The sequence below is a fragment of the Centrocercus urophasianus genome, unplaced genomic scaffold, assembly GCF_019232065.1.
Source record: "Centrocercus urophasianus isolate 14NV4802_14NV808 unplaced genomic scaffold, USGS_Curo_1.0 seq_27, whole genome shotgun sequence".
Taxonomy (NCBI): Eukaryota; Metazoa; Chordata; class Aves; order Galliformes; family Phasianidae; genus Centrocercus; species Centrocercus urophasianus.
This window is the reverse complement of record NW_024884833.1, coordinates 757,674-777,300: the sequence shown is the minus strand read 5'-3', so window position 1 is coordinate 777,300 and position 19,627 is coordinate 757,674. Positions and strand designations below refer to the sequence as shown.

At 38.6% G+C, this 19,627-nt stretch overlaps 1 protein-coding gene across 2 annotated transcripts in view; it reads right to left on the bottom strand.

Annotated features, from left to right (window-relative positions):
* Positions 1–19,627, bottom strand: part of KDM4C (lysine demethylase 4C) — a 298,880-nt gene that overhangs the window by 207,733 nt on the left and 71,520 nt on the right. For both annotated transcript variants that reach the window (XM_042826899.1, XM_042826898.1), the window contains exons 7-8: positions 15,825–15,928; positions 10,814–10,951 (exon numbers count right to left, since the gene is read on the bottom strand). In XM_042826899.1, coding sequence (XP_042682833.1) covers positions 10,814–10,951; positions 15,825–15,928 — 242 coding nt within the window. The remainder of the gene's footprint in view (positions 1–10,813; positions 10,952–15,824; positions 15,929–19,627) is intronic.

Below are 19,627 nucleotides of genomic sequence, written 5' to 3'. Positions count from 1 at the left end.
ACACACCACAATTCTAAGTAATTCAGATTGTTCAAATGAAGATCACAGTGTTCTGGTGTGCATCTGTATCACGTGGATAAATACAAGTGGATATTGTAGGGAGCATTAGAATAGGTTTAAAAACAGCCAAAAAAAAAAAAAAAAAAAAAAAAAAGTAATTTCTCTAATTTATCTGTATCTGTAAATTTAAAATTACAGTTGCTAAGAGAATCATGTCATAAAAGTCTTTTAAAACTTCTTGAAGTAACATTCTATTTCTAAAGCAATTACAATTCTAAATTCAACATATTTCAGTATGACAAAGACTGGAAGTTTTGTACACAAGTTACCACCTATTGAGAAACTGATCATCTCTATCACAGCAGTAGATCTGAGGCCAGAAGAACCAAATGCTAGTGGGAGATTTCTTATAGGTGCTGTTCTCAGGAAACGGCAAGTTTGTGATATAAGAACCAAACCGAGGATGCAGACAATGGCAGCAGTAAGATGATCAAAAACAAAAGATAAAAAACAAATTTAAACTTAGTTTTTTTTAAATAAAAGAACACTCCATGATAACCATACAGCTGAAAGTACACTGATGACCCTATGACTATGAACACCCAGCTGTGGAATGCACAGCAAGTGGCACATAAACATCATGACCAGACATGGAAACCATTTCTCATCCCCAAATCCTTGTAGTATTTTATTAGCATCCAAGTCAACAATATAAAGAGGGTAATTATGGTTTCTACTAAGTAAAAACTTTTAACCTGCACAACTTGAATGATGCTGCTATCATTGCAAACTGATGTATCAACATGTGTTTAAAAAAAATGTTACTTTGACAGCAGAACATAATTCAAACTAGCAAAACGAACTGACGCAATAATCATTCATGAGCTGCTCACGGGTAGCTATTGCTGACACTCAGTATTAAAATGTGAATATGGAACTAGCAATTTTTTTTTTTTCACCCAGACTTTCAAATCATTCAATTTCATTTCAAAAAAAAGAAGGGGGGAACTTAGCATAATTTTTACTTTCATTTTTTAAATAGGCAACTGTAACATTTTATTGAACAAAAGCAACAAAATAACCTCCTTTAACAAAGTATTATCTCAATAAATTCCGAGAGGTGAAAAACTGCTATTGTGTACTCATTAAGTATAATTTCTTCTCTCATATGATTACTGAAGTCATACATAAATATTGTCTCCCACTGCATGTTTCATAATAAATATATTGATTGAATAGAATAAACTGGACATGGCCATTCTCAAGACCACAGCTCTCTTTATCACAAACAAATCAGGATAGAAAATAACTTTTTTTTCCCTTTGAAACAGTCATAACTGCTTAAGGCTGTTACAGCACAAAACCAAAATATCTTCACAAATGTCTCCAAACAGTCAAGCTGAAAATCTAAGCCAAAGTTTCATTTAACAGCCTGTCAGTTTTTTGATGTGAAGTTAATGAATGCAGTGGCAAACAAATCCATCAAACCTAACATCAAAACAACTGCACTTCATCCCACCAAAGGGAAAAATACACCCTGCAGGCCAGCGCTTTGATCTAACCTATCCACAGAAAAGGTGTTGCTAAGCAGCTCCCTCCAAAGAATATGGATGAGTAATTACCAACTTAATTTTACAAAAGAGAGCAATTATTTGTAAGTAGCCATAGTTCCAACAGATAAGGTCGGTAGACTTCTCTCTTCAGGTTCTGTACATCAGCTAGAGAATGAAAAGCTTTCCAACACAGAACTCTTCAAAATTTAGAAACTTATCACGTTCTGAAATGAGCTACAATACAAAGGAATCATTATAATGATAAGTAAAATCATCTAGTGTGACTTCTATTCCTGATAGAAGGCAGTAGAATTTACATACATTTACACTGAAGGAGAGTTCTCAAGTGGTGCCAGAACACACACACAGCAAGCAGTGAGAGCAGCATTTGGAAATGCCAGTGTTTTCCCTTTTGAGGAAGCTTCTAACTGTATGGATAGCTATTGATGTGGGCAAGGGATAACAGAGACTTACGAGACGTTGAGACAAGAGGATTTGGAAAAGCAACAGATAAGGAAACATTTGGATTTAAACAGCAACAAAAGAAAGAGGGAAGAAAATAGTCTAAAATAATCACTAGCAAGTAAAAAAGAACTAGAAATCCCTCATCACATTTGGGCACTTTGTACACAGAATCTCCACCGCAACTCAGCCCTGTTTTTGTGAACTTCCTTCAACCATCGTGATTAGATGGAATCACGCAGTTCAGACACTGTGCACAAGGTCAGATAAAGTGTTATGTGTAAGGATCACTGTAAATAGGAAGTACTTGTCCACACTGATGCCTTTCAATCAACACTCACAAACAGCAGCAAGGTAAAAGAGAAATGCCAAGGGAAAAAAAATGGACTTCATTGATTTCATTTTCACGTAAATACAGCACTCAAGGTGCAGCCTCACCAAGGCTGAACACAGAGGGACAATCACTTCCCTGCTCCTGCTAGCAGCACTATTTCATCCAAGTCAGGATGCCACTGGCCATGCTGGCTACCTGGGCACAGCGCTTGCTCATGTTCAGCCAAGCAGCAATGAACAAAACAATGCACATTCCCAGGTGCATTTCCTCCATACAGTCTTCCAGCCCCAAGCTTGTAGCGTTCCCTGGAACTGTTGTGGCCAAAGTGCAGGATCCAACACTTGGTCTTGGTGAACTTCATCCCACTGGTCTCAGCATAGCAATCCAGCCTGTCCAGATCGCTCTATAGGGCCTTCCTATCCCCAGGCAGATTAACACTCGCTCCCAACTTGGAGTCATCTGCTAACTTACTGAGGGTGTGCTCAGTGCCCTCATACAGGTCATCAATAAAGGTACTGAACAAGACAGGCCCCAGTAGCAACCCCTAAAGAATACCACTCATGACCGGCCAATAGGATTTAACTCCATCACCACATTCCGAGCCCAGTCCTACAGCCAGTTCTTCAGACAGCAGAGTGTATCTGTATAAGTCAGAGCCTAACACTTCCCTAGGAGAATACTGTGGGAGACAGTGTCAAAGACTTTGCTGAAGTCTATGTAGACTATGTCAACAGCCTTTCCCTCATCCACCAGGCGGGTCATCAGGAGATCAGGTTGGTCAAAGCAGATCCTCTTGAGCAGGACCTTCATGAACCTGTGCTAGCTGGATCTCATCGTCTGGTTGTCCCCCAAATGCTGTGCAATCTCACTCAAGATTATCTGTTCCACAACCTTCCCTAGCACCAATGAAATCAGGCTGACAGGCCTGTAGTTCCCTGGATCTTCCTTACAACCCCTCTTCTAGATAGAAAGGCATCACATTGGCAAGCCTTCAATCCTCAGGTACCTCTGTAGTTGACCAGGAGCATGGATGGTAGAAGGCAGCTTGGCTGTTACCTCTGCCAGCTCCCTCAGCACCTTCACTTGGATTCCATCTGACCCCATGGACTTGTGGCAGTTCAGCTGGCATAATGGGTCTCCAACTGCTTCCACCTCCATCAAAGGGGGTTTATTCTGTTCCCCGTCCCAGACTTCCAGGACAGGCAGTAGAGTACCCCAAGGGTAACTGGTCTGACTTTTAAAGACAGACATAAAGAAGGCACTGAAAATTTCAGCCTTTCCTTATCCCCAGTGGTCACATTCCTTGCCACATCCAGGAAAGGATGGAGATTCTCCTTATATCTCCTCTTACTGTTAATACATTTGTAAAAAAAAGTCTTTGTTCTCTCTTACTACAGTGGCCAGTGTTCAAGCTAGACTTTAGCCCTTCTCATTTTCTCCCTACATATCCTAACAGCTTCTCTGTACTCTCCCTAAGTTGCCTGGCTCTTCTTCTACAGGAGGTAGACTCTCTTTTTCTCCCGTTAGGCTCGTTTATCAGCTGCATCAGGAAGTTATCTTCCACACACTCTAAAAACCTTCAAGACAGCTTCTTCTGCACTATATTATATTTCCAGTGTATATTAGGAAAGTTGATGTCTCCTATGAGAACAAGGGCTGGTGATCATGCTACTTCTACCAAATGTCCACAGAATGCCTAGTCTGTCTCTTCATTCTAGGTAAGTGGCCTATAACTGACTCCATCCAGCAAGTAAGCCTTGCTAGCCCTCCCCCTCACCCCTATCCATAGATAGCTTATCCTTCCCAGCCTCAAGCTGGGAACATCAAAATGCTCCCTAATATAGCCACGCCTCCTTCCATGCCACCACCTCTCCTTCCTTACCCATTCCCTTTGAAGAGCTTATAGCATCCTTTGCAGCACTCCAGTAGTGTTAGTGTTCTGGGAGCAATCCCAGGATGTTTCCCAGGAGACGAGTCTGGAGGCTTGACAGTGTGACACGCATCTACAGGAAGGGTTCTAAGGAGGACCCGGGAACTACAGGCCTGTTAGCCTGACCTTGGTTCCAGGGAAGGCTATGGAGCAGATTACCTTGAGGGAGATCCCGTGGCATGTGCGGGACAACCGGAGGCTCAGATCTAGCCAGCATGGGTTCACGAAGTGCAGGTCCTGCTTGACCAACCCGATCTTCTATGATCTACTGACCCCGCAGTACTCCATCTGATAGATGAGGGAAAGGCTGTTGATGTGGTCTACCTAGAACTTCAGCAAGGCCTTTGACACTGTCTCCCACAGTATTCTTCTGCAGAAGCTGGCAACCTGTGGCTTGGACAGGTACACTCTTGGCTGGATAAGAAACCAGCTGGAAGGCCAGGCCCAGAGAGTGGTAGTGAATGGAGTTAAATCCAGCTGGTGACCAGTCACGAGTGGTGCTCCCCAGGGTCAGTGCTGTGGCCTGTCCTGTTCAGTATCATTGTTGATGATCTGGATGAGGCATTGAGTGCACCCTCAATAAGTTCGCAGATGACACCAAGTTGGCTGGAAGTGTCCATCTGCCTGGGGGTAGCGAGACCATACAGAGGGATCTGGACAGGCTGGAGAGCTGGGATGAGATTCAACAAGACCAAATGCTGGGTCCTGCACTTTGGTCTCAATATCCCCAGGCAACGCTACAAGCTTGAGGCAGAGTGGCTGGAAGACTGTGCAGAGGAAATGAACCTGAGGGTATTGATTGATGCTTGGCTGAACATGAGCCAGCAGTGTGCCCAGGTGGACAAGAAGGCCAATGGCATCCTGACTTGCATCAGGAACAGTGTTGCCAGCAGGAACAGAGAGGTGATTGTACCCCTGTACTCAGCTCTGGTGAGCACCTCAACTACTGTGTCCAGTTTTGGGCCCCCCGCTGCAAGAAAGTCATTGAGGCCCTGGAGTGTGTTCAAAGAAGGTCAACAAAGCTGGTGAGGGGTCTGAAGCACAGGCCATATGAGGAGAGGCTGAAGGAGCTGGGAATGTTCAGCCTGGAGAAGAGGAGGCTCAGGGGAGACCTCATGGCTCTCTATAACTTCCTGAAGGGAGGTTGTAGTGAGCTGGGGGTCGGCCTCTTCTCTCGTGTAACTGGTGATAGGACCAGGGGGAATGGCTTCAAGCTACGGCAGGGAAGATTCAGGTTGAACGTTAGTAAGTACTACTTCTCTGAAAGAGTGGTCAGGCACTGGAATGGGCTGCTCAGGGAGGTGGTGGAGTCACCAACCCTGGAGGTGTTCAAGGAATGTTCGGATGTTGTGTTGAGGGACGTGGTTTAGTGAGAACTATTGGTAATAGGTGGATGATTGGACTGGATGATCTTGTAGGTCTTTTCCAACTTTGGTGATTCTGTGATTCAGTGATTCTGTGAAGTCTTACTTTGCCTGCAGCAAACTCCTCCTGCTGTTGGCACACTGCATGCATTGGTGCACTTCAGCTGAGCCATCTGGCTCACCCCCAATCCCTGCACTTTTCCATCACACTCATCTCTAGTGAGCCCCAATTAAACTTCCTTCCAATTTAACAGCTCCTGAGCTAAGGTTCTTTCCCCCCTTTGCGACAGGTGAGACCAGCTAAAGCCATTTCTCCAATTCCATTCTTTGTTCTCTATATATATATGTATACACACACCACACACACACACACACACACACACACACTTTTATTTTTTTTAAATTCTGCTTAAGTTTATATCAGTCACGTATTCTATGGCCTTTGTTCTTCCTACTCATCATCCTTTGTCTCTCACTCCAAGTGCACTTGACTCATAAAACACAGCCCAAAGCAGCAGCAGTCATAGAAGATAGCACACTGGGAGCAAGCCGGTAATACTTTCCATATGTTGCCCAAGTGAAAGTCTGACACCAACCCTGTAAAACAAGGTGGAGGTACTTTCCTGCTTCCAGGGCCCAGCCACCACAGGTAGGCAGGCTACACACACTAAAACCAAGATCACAAGTTCAGCATTTTTAATGACAGAAAATCATTTGGGGAATCTGCATCTGTAGTTTGTGCTTAACTGATGTTTACAGTACTTACAGCCTAAATGATCTCTGATTTAATTAACATTTGCAATCGATTTCACAGAATATTTATCATTCCATTTTGTGCAGGAAAGCAATATCGTCACACAGACTAAATATTTACTGCAACTTTAATGGAAATCTTTGCTTGATTTCTTTTTTTTTTCCCAAATTAATGTAGAATGAATATTGACTGTATTTCTGGAGTTTTTCTTTTTCTAAGACAGAAATTCAGCTGTAAGCAATTAGAAGCTATTCTGTAAAAATGAATGTGTTCCTGTAGGAAGACAAATAATCAGTCATCAACATGCAATATTCTCTGAGGACACTAGAGTAACTAACTGACCTAGATATTGCTGTATTTTGCTGACACAGGCAATTTCTGAAGTACCAAACCAAGCGACTAAGAGACCCAAACCATATTTTTCAAGTGCAATTCTTGTACATATAACATAAACAAAGAATAGATGAGTTAAACGCAGCATCAGCACTCAGAAGAATGACAAATGAGAATGTAAAGACACTTTTTTGTTTTTTATCACATTATCGGAGCACTTACAAAAATAAAAGTACCCTTTGGGCACACAGACCAGTATTTAGTATTTTCAGAAAATTTTCTGAAGTTGTTATAAAAGGAATCATAGCTACACTTAAGTATTTCTAGAAAGGCCATAATAAAGAAACATAATATCTGATTTGCAATAGCTCTGTAAGTTAGTTATGCTTTCAAAGTGTCATGAAATTACACTTCAAGAATAGATAGCCACATAAAATGCTTTCACTTTGATCAGCTTGTTTACCCTATTTGTACAGCATAAGCAAATATAGACATGTATTACAAAGAATTTCACTATTTGTCACTTCTTACTTACACAATTCCAGTTAAAAAAAAAAAAGTAGAACTCTATTTGTACTTCCTAGCATTTTCTTTTTCATTTAAAAAAGATAAAAAAGAAGCTTTGTCATGTATTTTTTTGTAATAAGTAATAAAAATGAGTAACTTTTACACTGCTATCATTTGCCAAAGAATCTAGACTCACATTTGACCGTGGCATCTAAGATTTCTCTACAGAAGCTGAAATTGATTCAGCTGCTCATTTAAAACTTTGAAATATATTTAAATTCAACTTAAATTCAACCGAGCTTGTATTTCTTGTATATGCACACACAAACAGTACTGCTCCTATGCCTGGTCCAGTGGTTGGCGACCCTGCACATAGCAGGGGGTTGAAAGTAGGTGATCATTATGGTCCTTTTCAACCCAGGCCATCCTTTGATTCTACGATTCTATGATTCTACGTGTAGTGACCACAGAGGACAATGTCCTAAGATCAAAGTCATATCAATGTGCTATACTTTTCATTAATTAAAACTGTACTTAAAGCATATATGCCAAGGCCATCCAGCTAAAAATTCAGAATTTCAGAAACAATTTAGAAATGACATAAAGCAATATAATTTCTTTGCTTTAACCAATTATCTTCTTGTTCTGTTCAATCTGATCATGACTTAACTTTAAGATATAATACAAAAAATGAGAGTCCATACTGGAGGCATAAAACAATGTATTGGACAACAGCATTGGAGCTGCTGCACACAGAAAGGTAGACTGTGCTTTTTAAAATGTAATAAAAATAAAACTTGTACACTACAAGGCATGTCGTTGAAGGTATCACTACCTTTCCTGCATCCAAAGATAAAATTAACCACTCTTGAGACTCACCTGAGTCAATTTTAGAGCTGTAGCACACTCATCCTTTTAAAACAGACAACAGTTTTACCTGCCACAATTAACTAAGTTCTGTGTCCATGCCCATATTCTTCTCGACTTCGTTTTACTGAAGTACTGTACTGAAATTCTGAACTACCTTTGGCGGTGCACTCCTTGCCCTCTCACCCAGCCTGGTTGTTATGTCCAAGAGCAAGTGCATACTACGAGGTGCAAAAGATCTTGCCTTTGTGACCAGTAACAGTCAAGGCCTCATGGAGACAGTCAGTAACCCACCACATTGCCTCAGACTGAGTGCTTTGAGAACTGATGACAGGCACCTAGCTCAACAGATCCAATTCTAAGTTGTATGACTATGAATCAATCATCTTACTCCATAAATACAAAGCAGCCTAAGAATCCCTTTTGAGAGTTCTTCTTGCAAGCAGCTGGCTGCACACCAGAATCTCCCCGAGCAGAGACACCTCTCAAGGTTACTTAATGCCTGTGCAGAGATTTACCGAGGATATGGTGATGCACTCCTGACAGATTCTCAGTAAACTACATAGCGTTTTTGAACTACACAAGCTTTGCTAAGATTTGATGTTGGATTCACTATGCACACTGCCACCACCCCCCTCTGTGTAGCAAAGAGTCAAGGATATCTAGCCACTTCAAAACTTGTTAAGTGGCTGTCACAACTGTTCAAATTAACACATTGTATCTATTTCACATCAATAAATATCTTTTTGTCTTCCTCTTAAGAATGAAGTGCGCAGTGCTTTAGCCCCCATCCACACAACAAAAATTTAAATCTTTTTTAAATTACTTACTAGTCACAGGGACCTGGACAAGCTTGAAAAGTGGGCCCATATGAACCGAACGACATTCAACAAGGCCAAGTGCAAGGTGCACAATCTCACATTTTCAAAGACCTACTTGGAGGCAACCCATTCTCACCAAAATCTGTGAATGAAATTTGCCAACCCAAGCGATGGGTTAGAAAGCCAACACTGCTTTACTGTAGCACAACAGATTGCTCCTCCTAGCACACATACCCAAGATCTAAAGCACACAGATTGTGTACATTTTAAAATGTGAATATTCCACAAAGTGCCTCCCTATTCCTAGAATTGCAACACATACTGTAAGTTAATACTTCTCATGCACTGTGTTAACACAGGGTTTTTGCAAAGAGGTCTTTGGTGGTTGCAAGGTTCCACTGGGAGGTGTTGTCTGGGTAAAAGGTCATGTATTATGTAGGCCAGGTCCCATATTTGGTCAAGAACTTTACAAAAAGACATGGCTGCTGACTAAATTTCTGATCAGTGTGTCGACTTTGTTATGGTGCCTATACTATCAATCCCATGGTCTCTGATCGTATCCTGCTCAACCAAAGGACAGTCTTCTGTTCCTCAGACTCACTCTCTTCCTCCAGGGTGTAGGGATCCTAAGGGGCAACCTTTGTAGTGAAGACAGAATCAAAGAAGCCATTCAATATCTCTGCCTTCTCAGCATCTCCTGTTACCAGGGCACCCACCTCATCAGTAGTACACTCACATTTTCCCCAGCTTTCCTTTTACTGTTAACACACTTAAAAAAACCTTCCTTGTTGTCCTTGACCTCCTTTGCCTTGTCCAGACTGAATTCCAAGTGGGTTTAAGCCTTCCTCATTGCATGCCTGCACGCCCTGACAGCTTTTCTACATTCCTCCCAGGTGGCCAGGGTTTTTTTCCACATTTCATAAATTTTCTTCATTGTATTGCAGGAACTGTGCAGGCCTGGCTGTCTTGCTAGTGGAACAGATATCAGAACGGTTAAGGTGTCCTGCAAGAACTAGTGACAGGATCACAAAGCTACTTCCAGGTGTCCGCAGAAGGCCTTATCAACTTCCTCCTCCTGATCAGATACCCTGTAGTATACATCCACAACAGTGTCACCTATATTAAGCTGCTCCTTAAGTATCACCCACAAGTTCTTCCTTTGATCATCATTCACCCCTTAAAGTAAAGCTCAATACGCTATAATTGCTCTCTCACACAAAGAACAGCTCCATCACCTCACTTTACCAACTTATCTCTCCTAAATGGGACATACCCATTCATGACAGCATTCCAGTCATGCAGGCTTTCCCATCACGTCTCCATGATCACAGTGAGATCATGGCCCTGTGACTGCACACATCTCTGGTTCTTCCTCTTTATTTCCTATGTTGCATGCATTAGAATACAAGCACACTAGGGAAAAAGAAGAATTCTAGAGGAATACAAGAAGATTTCATGTAGGCATACTAATTCTTGGGGTGTCTGGCCTTCTGGCTTTTTTCATTACAGGTAGCTAAGGAACATCTGTTATTTTTACTGCTGCCTTTCTTCATTCCCTAATTAATTGCAATGGCACAAGCACTGCCTTTATGGACCCCAATGACTCATATATCTTCAATACATTTAACTTCCACTTGAAAATTTCCATAAAAAGAAATTGTTTTTAAAGAACATTACACGGATTTAGCTGAGAACAAAATCAGTACTGAAAGGAATACATGCTGCTGGGAAGTAACAAGAAAAAAAAAAGAAAGAAGAGTAACTACAAATAGAAGTGGCAGGGTTAGATACCACCTGAAAGTTCCCTGCTTCTCATTGACTTTAATAGATAATTACCAAAAAGATGCAACAGAAATCCCTTTAACAACAGTTCTCTGCAGTGACTTACCAACTTCGCTGCTTTTCCATAATCAATCCATCTGATGGTTGCAAAGTTTGTTGACTCTGCACAGTTGAAGCCATGGTTAAATCCTGCATGGTATCCATATGGGAAAGTGATCATAAATTCCCCTGCCTCTTGTGTAACCTGTTGCATTAAAAAAAGAAAGTGAAGCGTTTTACAAAAACAGTTCTGCTCTTGAACCAATTAAAATTACACTGTTCCTTTACCGTTATTTAGATAGAAAAAAATTTCTCCTTCCACACAACTGTCATTTCATAAAATCATAGAATCACAGAATCACAAGGTTGGAAAAGACCTATAAAGATCATCCAGTCCAACCGTCCTCCCACCACCACTGCTACCACAAGCACTAAACCATATCTCTCAGCTCCTCAATCAGACGCTTCTTGAACACTGCCAGGGATGGCGACTCCCTTGCAGGCCATTCCAGTGCCTGACCATTCTCTGAGAGAAAAAGTATTTCCTCTAACCTAAACCTCTTCTGGTACAACTTGATACTTCAGTAACTTCAATACATGTAGAAATGCAATGCTTGAGACAATGTTATTTACTTTAACTGGAATACCTCCTCAGTATAGCTTCATGTATCCCTTTACGAAATCAGAAATTACTTTCAAAGAAATAAATCTTGGAGGTGTTTTCTGATAATATGTGGAAGAACAGGGAGCTAGAAAAGACAGAGGAAAGAATGTACCAATCTTCCTGAGAGGGATCAGAGATACAATGGACTGAAAATATCCACAGTTACCATCCCTAAGTACTAGAATGCAATGAAGAAATTATTCTGTTCACCACCCTCAAGATGATTCCCTAAAATCGCACCAGAAGTATTCTGCTGTTTCTGGAAAAAAACTTTATCCCCAGCCTTCTCTCATACTCACCTAAGGGACTGATTAGGCTTTTAAGCTATAGTGATGATCCAGCATAAAATAGAAGAAACTAAGTTAGTGAGCCTTGACACAGAAAATATGTTTTATACCAGTAGAATATACTAGAAGGAAAACAGTGAAAACACATTACATTATGTTCACCTGAGGCAGTATCTTCAGATCACTTTGTATAGGAAAGAAAACTACCAATTCCACTGCACCGGGCCCTAATTATTACATTTATTAACACATAACAGGACTCTTGAGCTGGATATACCATGCAGAACATCTGAACTTTAAATCGTTATTTTAAATGCACAAGCACTATTTCAAAATTAAATGTAATGTGCTTCTGTCCTCATCCTCTTTCTCTATAGGCACAGTTTAAGAGAGAATAATTCTGGTACTTATGACCATAACTCCACATACTTAAGTACAGGTGGCCTCAGAGAAGATCCTCAAAGAGGAATAGCTTAACTACACTTAAGATTTGGTACTGCATTAGAAAATAAGCAAGGGTAGTTCTGAGTCATTATTCTGTTATTTCCAAGTACAGCAAAGAGCATTCAAAATAAATGCTTGCTGAGGCTACTGATTCAACAAGAAATTACAGGTAGAAGAAAAAGAAGAAGAAAAAAACGCTAAAAATACTGTGATAGTAACTGTATTTTGCACAAAGTCTCAAAGAAACCAAATTCCTATCAGTTACCAACACCAGACATAAAATTCTTCTAGAAGAAAATAAAAAAATAAAATAATAATTAAAAAAAAAAAAAAAAAAAAGTGGGATCAGATAAGCAGAAGATTGGTCAGGATATTCTCTTTCACGGTGAAAAACAACCTCTTATCTTCCCACACTTGGATGGACTGGTGCTCTCCAGAGCCGAAGAAAAATAGTCAGCACTTATTCGTCACTCACTAATATCTGTCCAGGAGACTAAAGCCTCAGTAAAGACCACCAAAGACTGTATCAAGGACAAACTAGTCAGAGACTAGAAATGGTACAAGGTCTCCTCAACCATCTGACAAGAGTTAATCTGTAAGCTAGAAGATTCAGAAGTAAAGGGTCAAATGAGCTTTACATGAAAACAGCAACAGAAGACAGCACCACTAAAAAGCAATCTAAGTTCAGCAGATAATCTGAGTAATGATGAATGTCTGCTCAAAAAATTGTATTCACTGATTACAGGGGAATAAGGAGACTTCCTAGAGATGAAATAGATTTATTTTCATTGTATGACAATGCTTTGCAAAGAAATACTGTATGATTTTAAGTAGCAAAAATTGAGAGACTTGAAACAATTCAATAAATCAAAATCACATTTTGAGACATTTTTCTAATAAGAATCTGTTTTTACAAGCCCCTTTCCTCTCTTTCAAAATTTTCATCTACTAGTTGTTAAAATTCCTTTCTTTGCTTTTTACGTGTGGTGCAAGAATAAGCACAAAGGTTTAACACTTCACCAATTGATAAATTGCTGATAGTCTTATGCAAAGAGGGAGGAAAAAAAAAAGAAAAAAAAAAAACAAGAAAAATATGCTGAGCTGAAATATAAAGCACTGAAAAATTGTATTTTACATTTTTCATTTGCATTTTGCAAGGTTAATATTTTGGGGGGTTCATACGTAGCATATACATGCAAACACAGATACAGATGCATATATTATAAATGCTACTATAGTACTTCAACAATCACTGTGGGAATGTTTAAGAAGGATTATTCTCAATGCCAGCAATTCCAAAATTTATCTCAATACACCCTCCCACTGCTGACAGTTTAGCAGGTGTTCTATTGCAACAAGCACCAGTTCAGCTGCCACCTGGTAGGCGTAGGCTGTCTTATCAGCGTTCAGCACATTTCCAGTTCTATCACTTTGAGCCATGAGAGATCACAGCCTGGTTTTCTCTATTCACTTTCTCACTGAATCCCATTAATTACAATTACACTTGGGTACAGACTGCTTCTTCCTAACACTATTTGACAGAACCAAACTTAAAATATTTAACTATTTCTAGCACTTTCATTTAAAAAAACTGAAGAACAGATTCAATCAATACAGTGAATTAAGAACATCAGATCCCTTACCCACCCCAAACGTGTGGTACTGAAAACAAACGTACCAGCATTCACCAAGATGCTACCTTAAACACTAACCACCGAAAATTAAACTGCTCAGAGTAATGATCAGTAAATCCAACATCATAAATCGAGCTATAAAACCTTCCTGTTTGGAAGGATACATTTGACACTTCTGATAAAGCATAAGATTATGAAGGGAATCAGTACTTACCTGTATATTACAAAGCTGAACTCAGCAGCTACAATGACAATATATCATTCAGAAAACAAACTTTTTATGTAATTTATTCAAAAAGCTTGCTTTCCAAGGCAGGCTGTATCATTCAAAAAAGCCCACATTTCTCCAGTTTTATACATATGTTAATTTAAGCATAAAAAGAGATATAATCTTTCAAAAGGCATGAACAAATGAGTGGCTTCATACCATACAAAAATCTACCTTACTCTTTGCTTCTGTGCCTTAAGAATAATGCTGCATTTCCCAAATGCTTTTTTAATCAACCTTTAACCTTCTTAAATTTGTATCTATTCAGTTTTACCACAAGCATATAACTCCTAGTACCAGTTCCTGTTAATTCAGTAGTAACTATTGTAGTTGCAGACAATGGTGTAGATATTTGAGAATATTTCATATTGTTGGCAAATATATGTTGTAAGATCTCTCTCAAGACATAATCGAGAAATAATCTTTAATTGTATTTACTTCATGAACAAGGGATTGATTTCAGATGGTATTAAAGGCTAAAAAGTGCATAATATATTATACCACCCTACCAGTTCTGAGCTTATTTCATATTCATTCACTTGAAATACTGCATGCTGTATTTCTTATCATTCTACATAATATATAGAAAAGCATAATTCAAGCAATTCCATGGGCTACATTTAATACTGTTAGATAAACATCAACAAAAAGAGATGGGAAGTATTGCATAATCTAGGAAGGGGAATGTGGGAAGCTAACTACACATACAAAGGCCTATATGGTATAAATATACAAATACACCCTGAAATAAAAACTTCAACAATAAACAAGGAGTGTGGTGAGGACAGTTTAAAGGACTTTTCCACAGCAAGACAAGATTAAGAATTGTAACCATTAGTTGATCAAAGGGCTTTTAAGATATTAGAACAGAAACAGATGTTCAGGCAGGAGACTGTGAATCAGAGTGTACTCTTCTGAGCCAGCTTGCAAAATATTTTCATTTAGAAATTCAGAATTTACAAATTGTTCAGGATACAGAATACATATACTAAGGTGAAAGCAATGTAGTAAAACACTTTTACTAGCTGGCACCTGCAGGAAGCTCAAAATTCAACAGAAAATGTTCAATGAAAAAACAGAAAAGAAAATTTTGAGGGTGACAACAAACAGAATACTTCATGTTTGAAAGCAATCAAGTTTTAAATTTATCCACCAAGAAAAACCCCAAAATTTATTCTTTCCACTTCCTACTAACAAAGTTCCAGTACACAACTACCCAGCACTACAAAATAATCATTCTTTGTTTTTGTCATGTTTCAGCTTTTTGTGTATTTTAAATTAAATAACAGTTCTTTCAGTTTCATTCCACTCCGTAAATAACCTGAAGCTTTTTTTATTTTACAACCTGTACAGATGTACTAAATCGCATCAGAAAAGCGATACAGAAACATTTAAAAAATAAAGCATTTGTTCTAAAATATTAGGTATACAGCTAGCAGTAATGCAACTAGATAAGAAGGGTTTCAGTCACTAGACAAGAATATACCAGGCTCGCATGAAAACTGCACAAAATAAAAAATAATGGTGATCCATTAAAAGCACAGACACTGTCAGGTACAGACTTTGACAACTGCAAGCAGTCATAGTCTCTCTACTACAAAATTGCAACCTAACTCATGTAAGAGTTCTAATATTACAGGCATTTGTTTTCACTGTTTTAGGGAGTCAGGGCATAAAACATACGTTTTTACCTCAGTGTTACTTCTACTATAAAGAATCTGTACAATAAGCACAGTATAACTCGACACATGAATGCAGTTTAAAAATAAACACCAGTGTACCTTGTCAAAAGGAATTCCGTACTTTTTCAGTATTGAGGGAGAAATCAGAGTCATCTTGTGGCGAAGAAACGCATTACATCCATGAGAGCTGCTTGGGAAGAATCCTGGTGAGGGAAGATAAGCAAAATTGGGTATCTTTTAATTAAAACAAGAAGAAAATTTTTGTACTTTTTTTTTTTTCACAATAAATTATACATCTTCCTGTCATTGTTAGCCACTGAGAGATTTGTATAAAACTCAAATGCATTTCCTACATTTTTCAGCTATTTTTCACCTTTTGTTTGCTTTTTAAAGAACTAAATGATTCTTAAAAACCTCACCTGTAGATTTGGCCATCCTGTTATTTCGTATTCCAATTACACTTCATTCTATATTTTCCCACTTTACTGTTCACTCTGCCACCCCTGCACACATGAAAATCAACCACACTACATAAAGTCAGGATTCCACAACAACCAGATTTACTAGCACTTGAAGATCATACAGAGCAAAGAAACAACACCTTCTACTTACAAAAAGCCCAAAAGCATGGCATCATTTTTAACTATTTATCAAAGTTCAGAGAGGTTTTTTTGGTGTTTTGACAGCAGCTTTTCCATTTTGTTTTGATTCTTGCTTTTTTTGTATCTGATTTTGAATTCTTTGAACAAAAATTGGTGTGAAGCTATTCAGGTTTCAACTTTCGTGATTATTTATGAACTAATCCACTAAATCCATTTAGTTCATTAAGTAAAGATAAAATCCAGCTGGTGAGTACATGGAGATGAATGAATGAAGGGAAAAGCAAAAAAAAAAAATCCAAGATCATGTTTCAGCACCACTAAATATCAGTATCTCAGAAAACATCAGTTTCACTTACCCTCAACCCAAACATACCACAGCAAGAAAACACTGTTACAATAAGGAAAATGGGGAAAATGGAGAAGGACAAGGAGGGCAAGTTTTCAAAACACTCCATTAATCCTTCCAGATTACATTATGGAAAGAACAACAGAGTCTGGAAAAAGAAAAGGGCATAGTAGTTAACAACAAAATGCCCATGAAAAGTTCAGATTGAAAAATGAAGGAGTACAGTGAGAACCATTTAACCAGCTGCTGTCTCTGCTCTCAGCCCCCATTCTGCTTCAGTACAGATGCATGCCCCGCTCCGAAGTAAGGGTGACTCTTGCTGAGGAAGTGAGGAATGCTTCTGGCTGTATCATAATGCAACGTTACTCAAGTTTCGCAGAGTTATAGCACTAATAAACCAACAGAACTGGAATGGCTAAGGGAAACAGTTATTAATCAGCAAAGATCAGAAGCTCTTTCTTATTTTTGCAGTTATCAAAAAGATAGTATTTATCTTGACAGTCTTCCTGGAGTTTGTCCCAGATCGCTACCAAGAATCACCAAGAGAGACAGTGTAAATGACAAATTCACATTTAGCAGTCCTGGAAAATGTACTATTTTACTGTATCAGTCACAAAGCATTTGAAAATAAGCCATTTTTTTGTGAAGTTAAACTTCATTAATTTATTTTGCTTTCTTCTGGAGAGCGTATTTTGCAATGTTGCCAAGACTTATTAACACCAACAGCTCACTCCATTGTAGGTCACTTATTTTCAAGTGATTTCAGTGACTTCAGAAAGCCTCAGGGGCTACTACTGGAAAATAAAATACTCTCTGAAGTAATTATTTCAAAAATTTTTGCTTAACTTTGATAAAGTGGAATTAAGGCACAAAAGAGCTCACTATCACAAATCCACAGGAGAAAACTTAGCAAACAAGCAGAAAGAAGTGACGGTTCCATATCTTAGCCTCTAATGAGTTCTCACTGTTAAGTGCATGAAGTTTCACCACTCCGAAACACACACAGGGTGAAATTCTACTTTTCTAACTAAATAAATACTAATTTGTCTGATTCTGCTGAAAACCAACAAACAAAAAAGTATACTGAGAAGGAAAAGAAATATATATTAAAAAAATCCACTTCAGGACAGCAATTTTATTTCTGTGTACAAGAAAAATGTGTGTAACATATATAGCACCATCTTTCTACAGGGAAGACCTGCCCTGAGAAATATGGACATAAATTAAAATGAAGCAAATGGTATTAAAAGTATACATTACATTTTACCAATTTGCATCACAACAAGAGAGTGGAGAAGAAATGACAGCAGCCAATTATGACAACAACCATTATGACAAAGTCTCCTTAATGACAGCAACAAAAGTAATACAGAAAAAAAAAACCTTTTTGATTAATTTATGCACAAAATAGTTGATACTGTAAAAATAAAAACAATCTTTGAGAGAGATCCAGGTGGATAGATTTCCTAGGATTATCCAAGGTGTAAATATTTGTCCATAGGAAATACATTAACCAAGAACACTGTTCAAATATTCCCCAAAATGAATGTGTAGTGTTTTACTGAAAAGGCCTTGTAAATGTTTGAAAGTATCAAGACGAGTTCACTCAAGATGTATGAGAAAAATTAACACAACAACTAGACTAATCTCTAAAAACACTGTTTTTATACAGTACAAGGACTGACATTGCTTTACTGCGTTTGCACAGGCAGTCCTTCCAATAAAAAGTTCACTTAGGCAACAAAGGTGTAACATACACATATGTTGGCAGAAGTATTAAGGACTCTTAGGATGTCTTGAGATCAAATTCTATTAAAGTGTGTCAGACTTACTTGCAATTACCATGCATGTTTTCTTACTTTACTGGCATTACAAATTATGCTAGCTTAAGTTTCAAGCAGCAATTTTTGGAGGGTTCAGTTTCATCACATAAGTATGCATGACTTCATTAAAATAAAAGATAAAAAAGGAAACTACTCGACTTATAGTTGGCTCCGGTGAACACTTCAAATACTTTAGAACAATTAATATCTATAGCAATTATAATAACCGCAACTTGCAATTGATAGCCGATGGCTCCAAGAAACCTCAGACCTGAGCAGCATTAGGAAATAACAGACAAAAACAGACTGAAAGAAAATGATCAAAGGTGACACTTGAGACTGAGAAAATAACTGTTACAAAAAGCAACAAAGAAATTCCATTTCCAAAAGCAAGGAGAGCTTGACTGAGTTGATTCTGCGTGAGCAAACAGAATTTGTACCAAATTTTGGTACAGCAGTAAACTTAATTAGCTCAACAAATAATGTCGGAAAGCAAATGATGAGCAAGTAAATATCCAAAACTTGAGTTGTACCACTACAGCTCTAAAAGATGAGAAAGAGTTGTGACAACTCCAACCACAAGGTGAGCATGCTGAATTCTAAGCAAGCTGCAAATAACACTCAACAGCAGACTACAACCTGCTGAGCATCCATTAAGAGAAAATTACAGACAACATCTGTAATTACAGTGCTCTCTAAATGAAATCAAAGGTGCTGTTTACACTTTCCGTGCTGCTATAAAATATTTTTCCAGATTCTTTCAAAGTCTATACTTGGACACACATTTTTTCAGCCTCATTCACAGCATTTTCTCAGAAATGTTCCTTTTCAATGAAAGAGAGGAAAGGAAGGTGTATGTCCTTGTAAAAGGTTTCATCAGAAGGTTTTTTCTTCTGCTCTGGCTAAAAATAAGGTCACACAAACTCTTCCCTCAGCAAAGAACCCTGCAGGACTAACAAATATAAAAAGACCTGTTAACGTGCTGTAAAGAGGACACCACATAGGAAGCATGGCGAGACCTTTAGAAATACATTAAATGCACAGATTCTCTTACAGCATACTGACATTTAAATAATAGGAACGCCATATAGTTCTCTCTCTCTCTTCATTAACCTATTGTTTTAACACCAC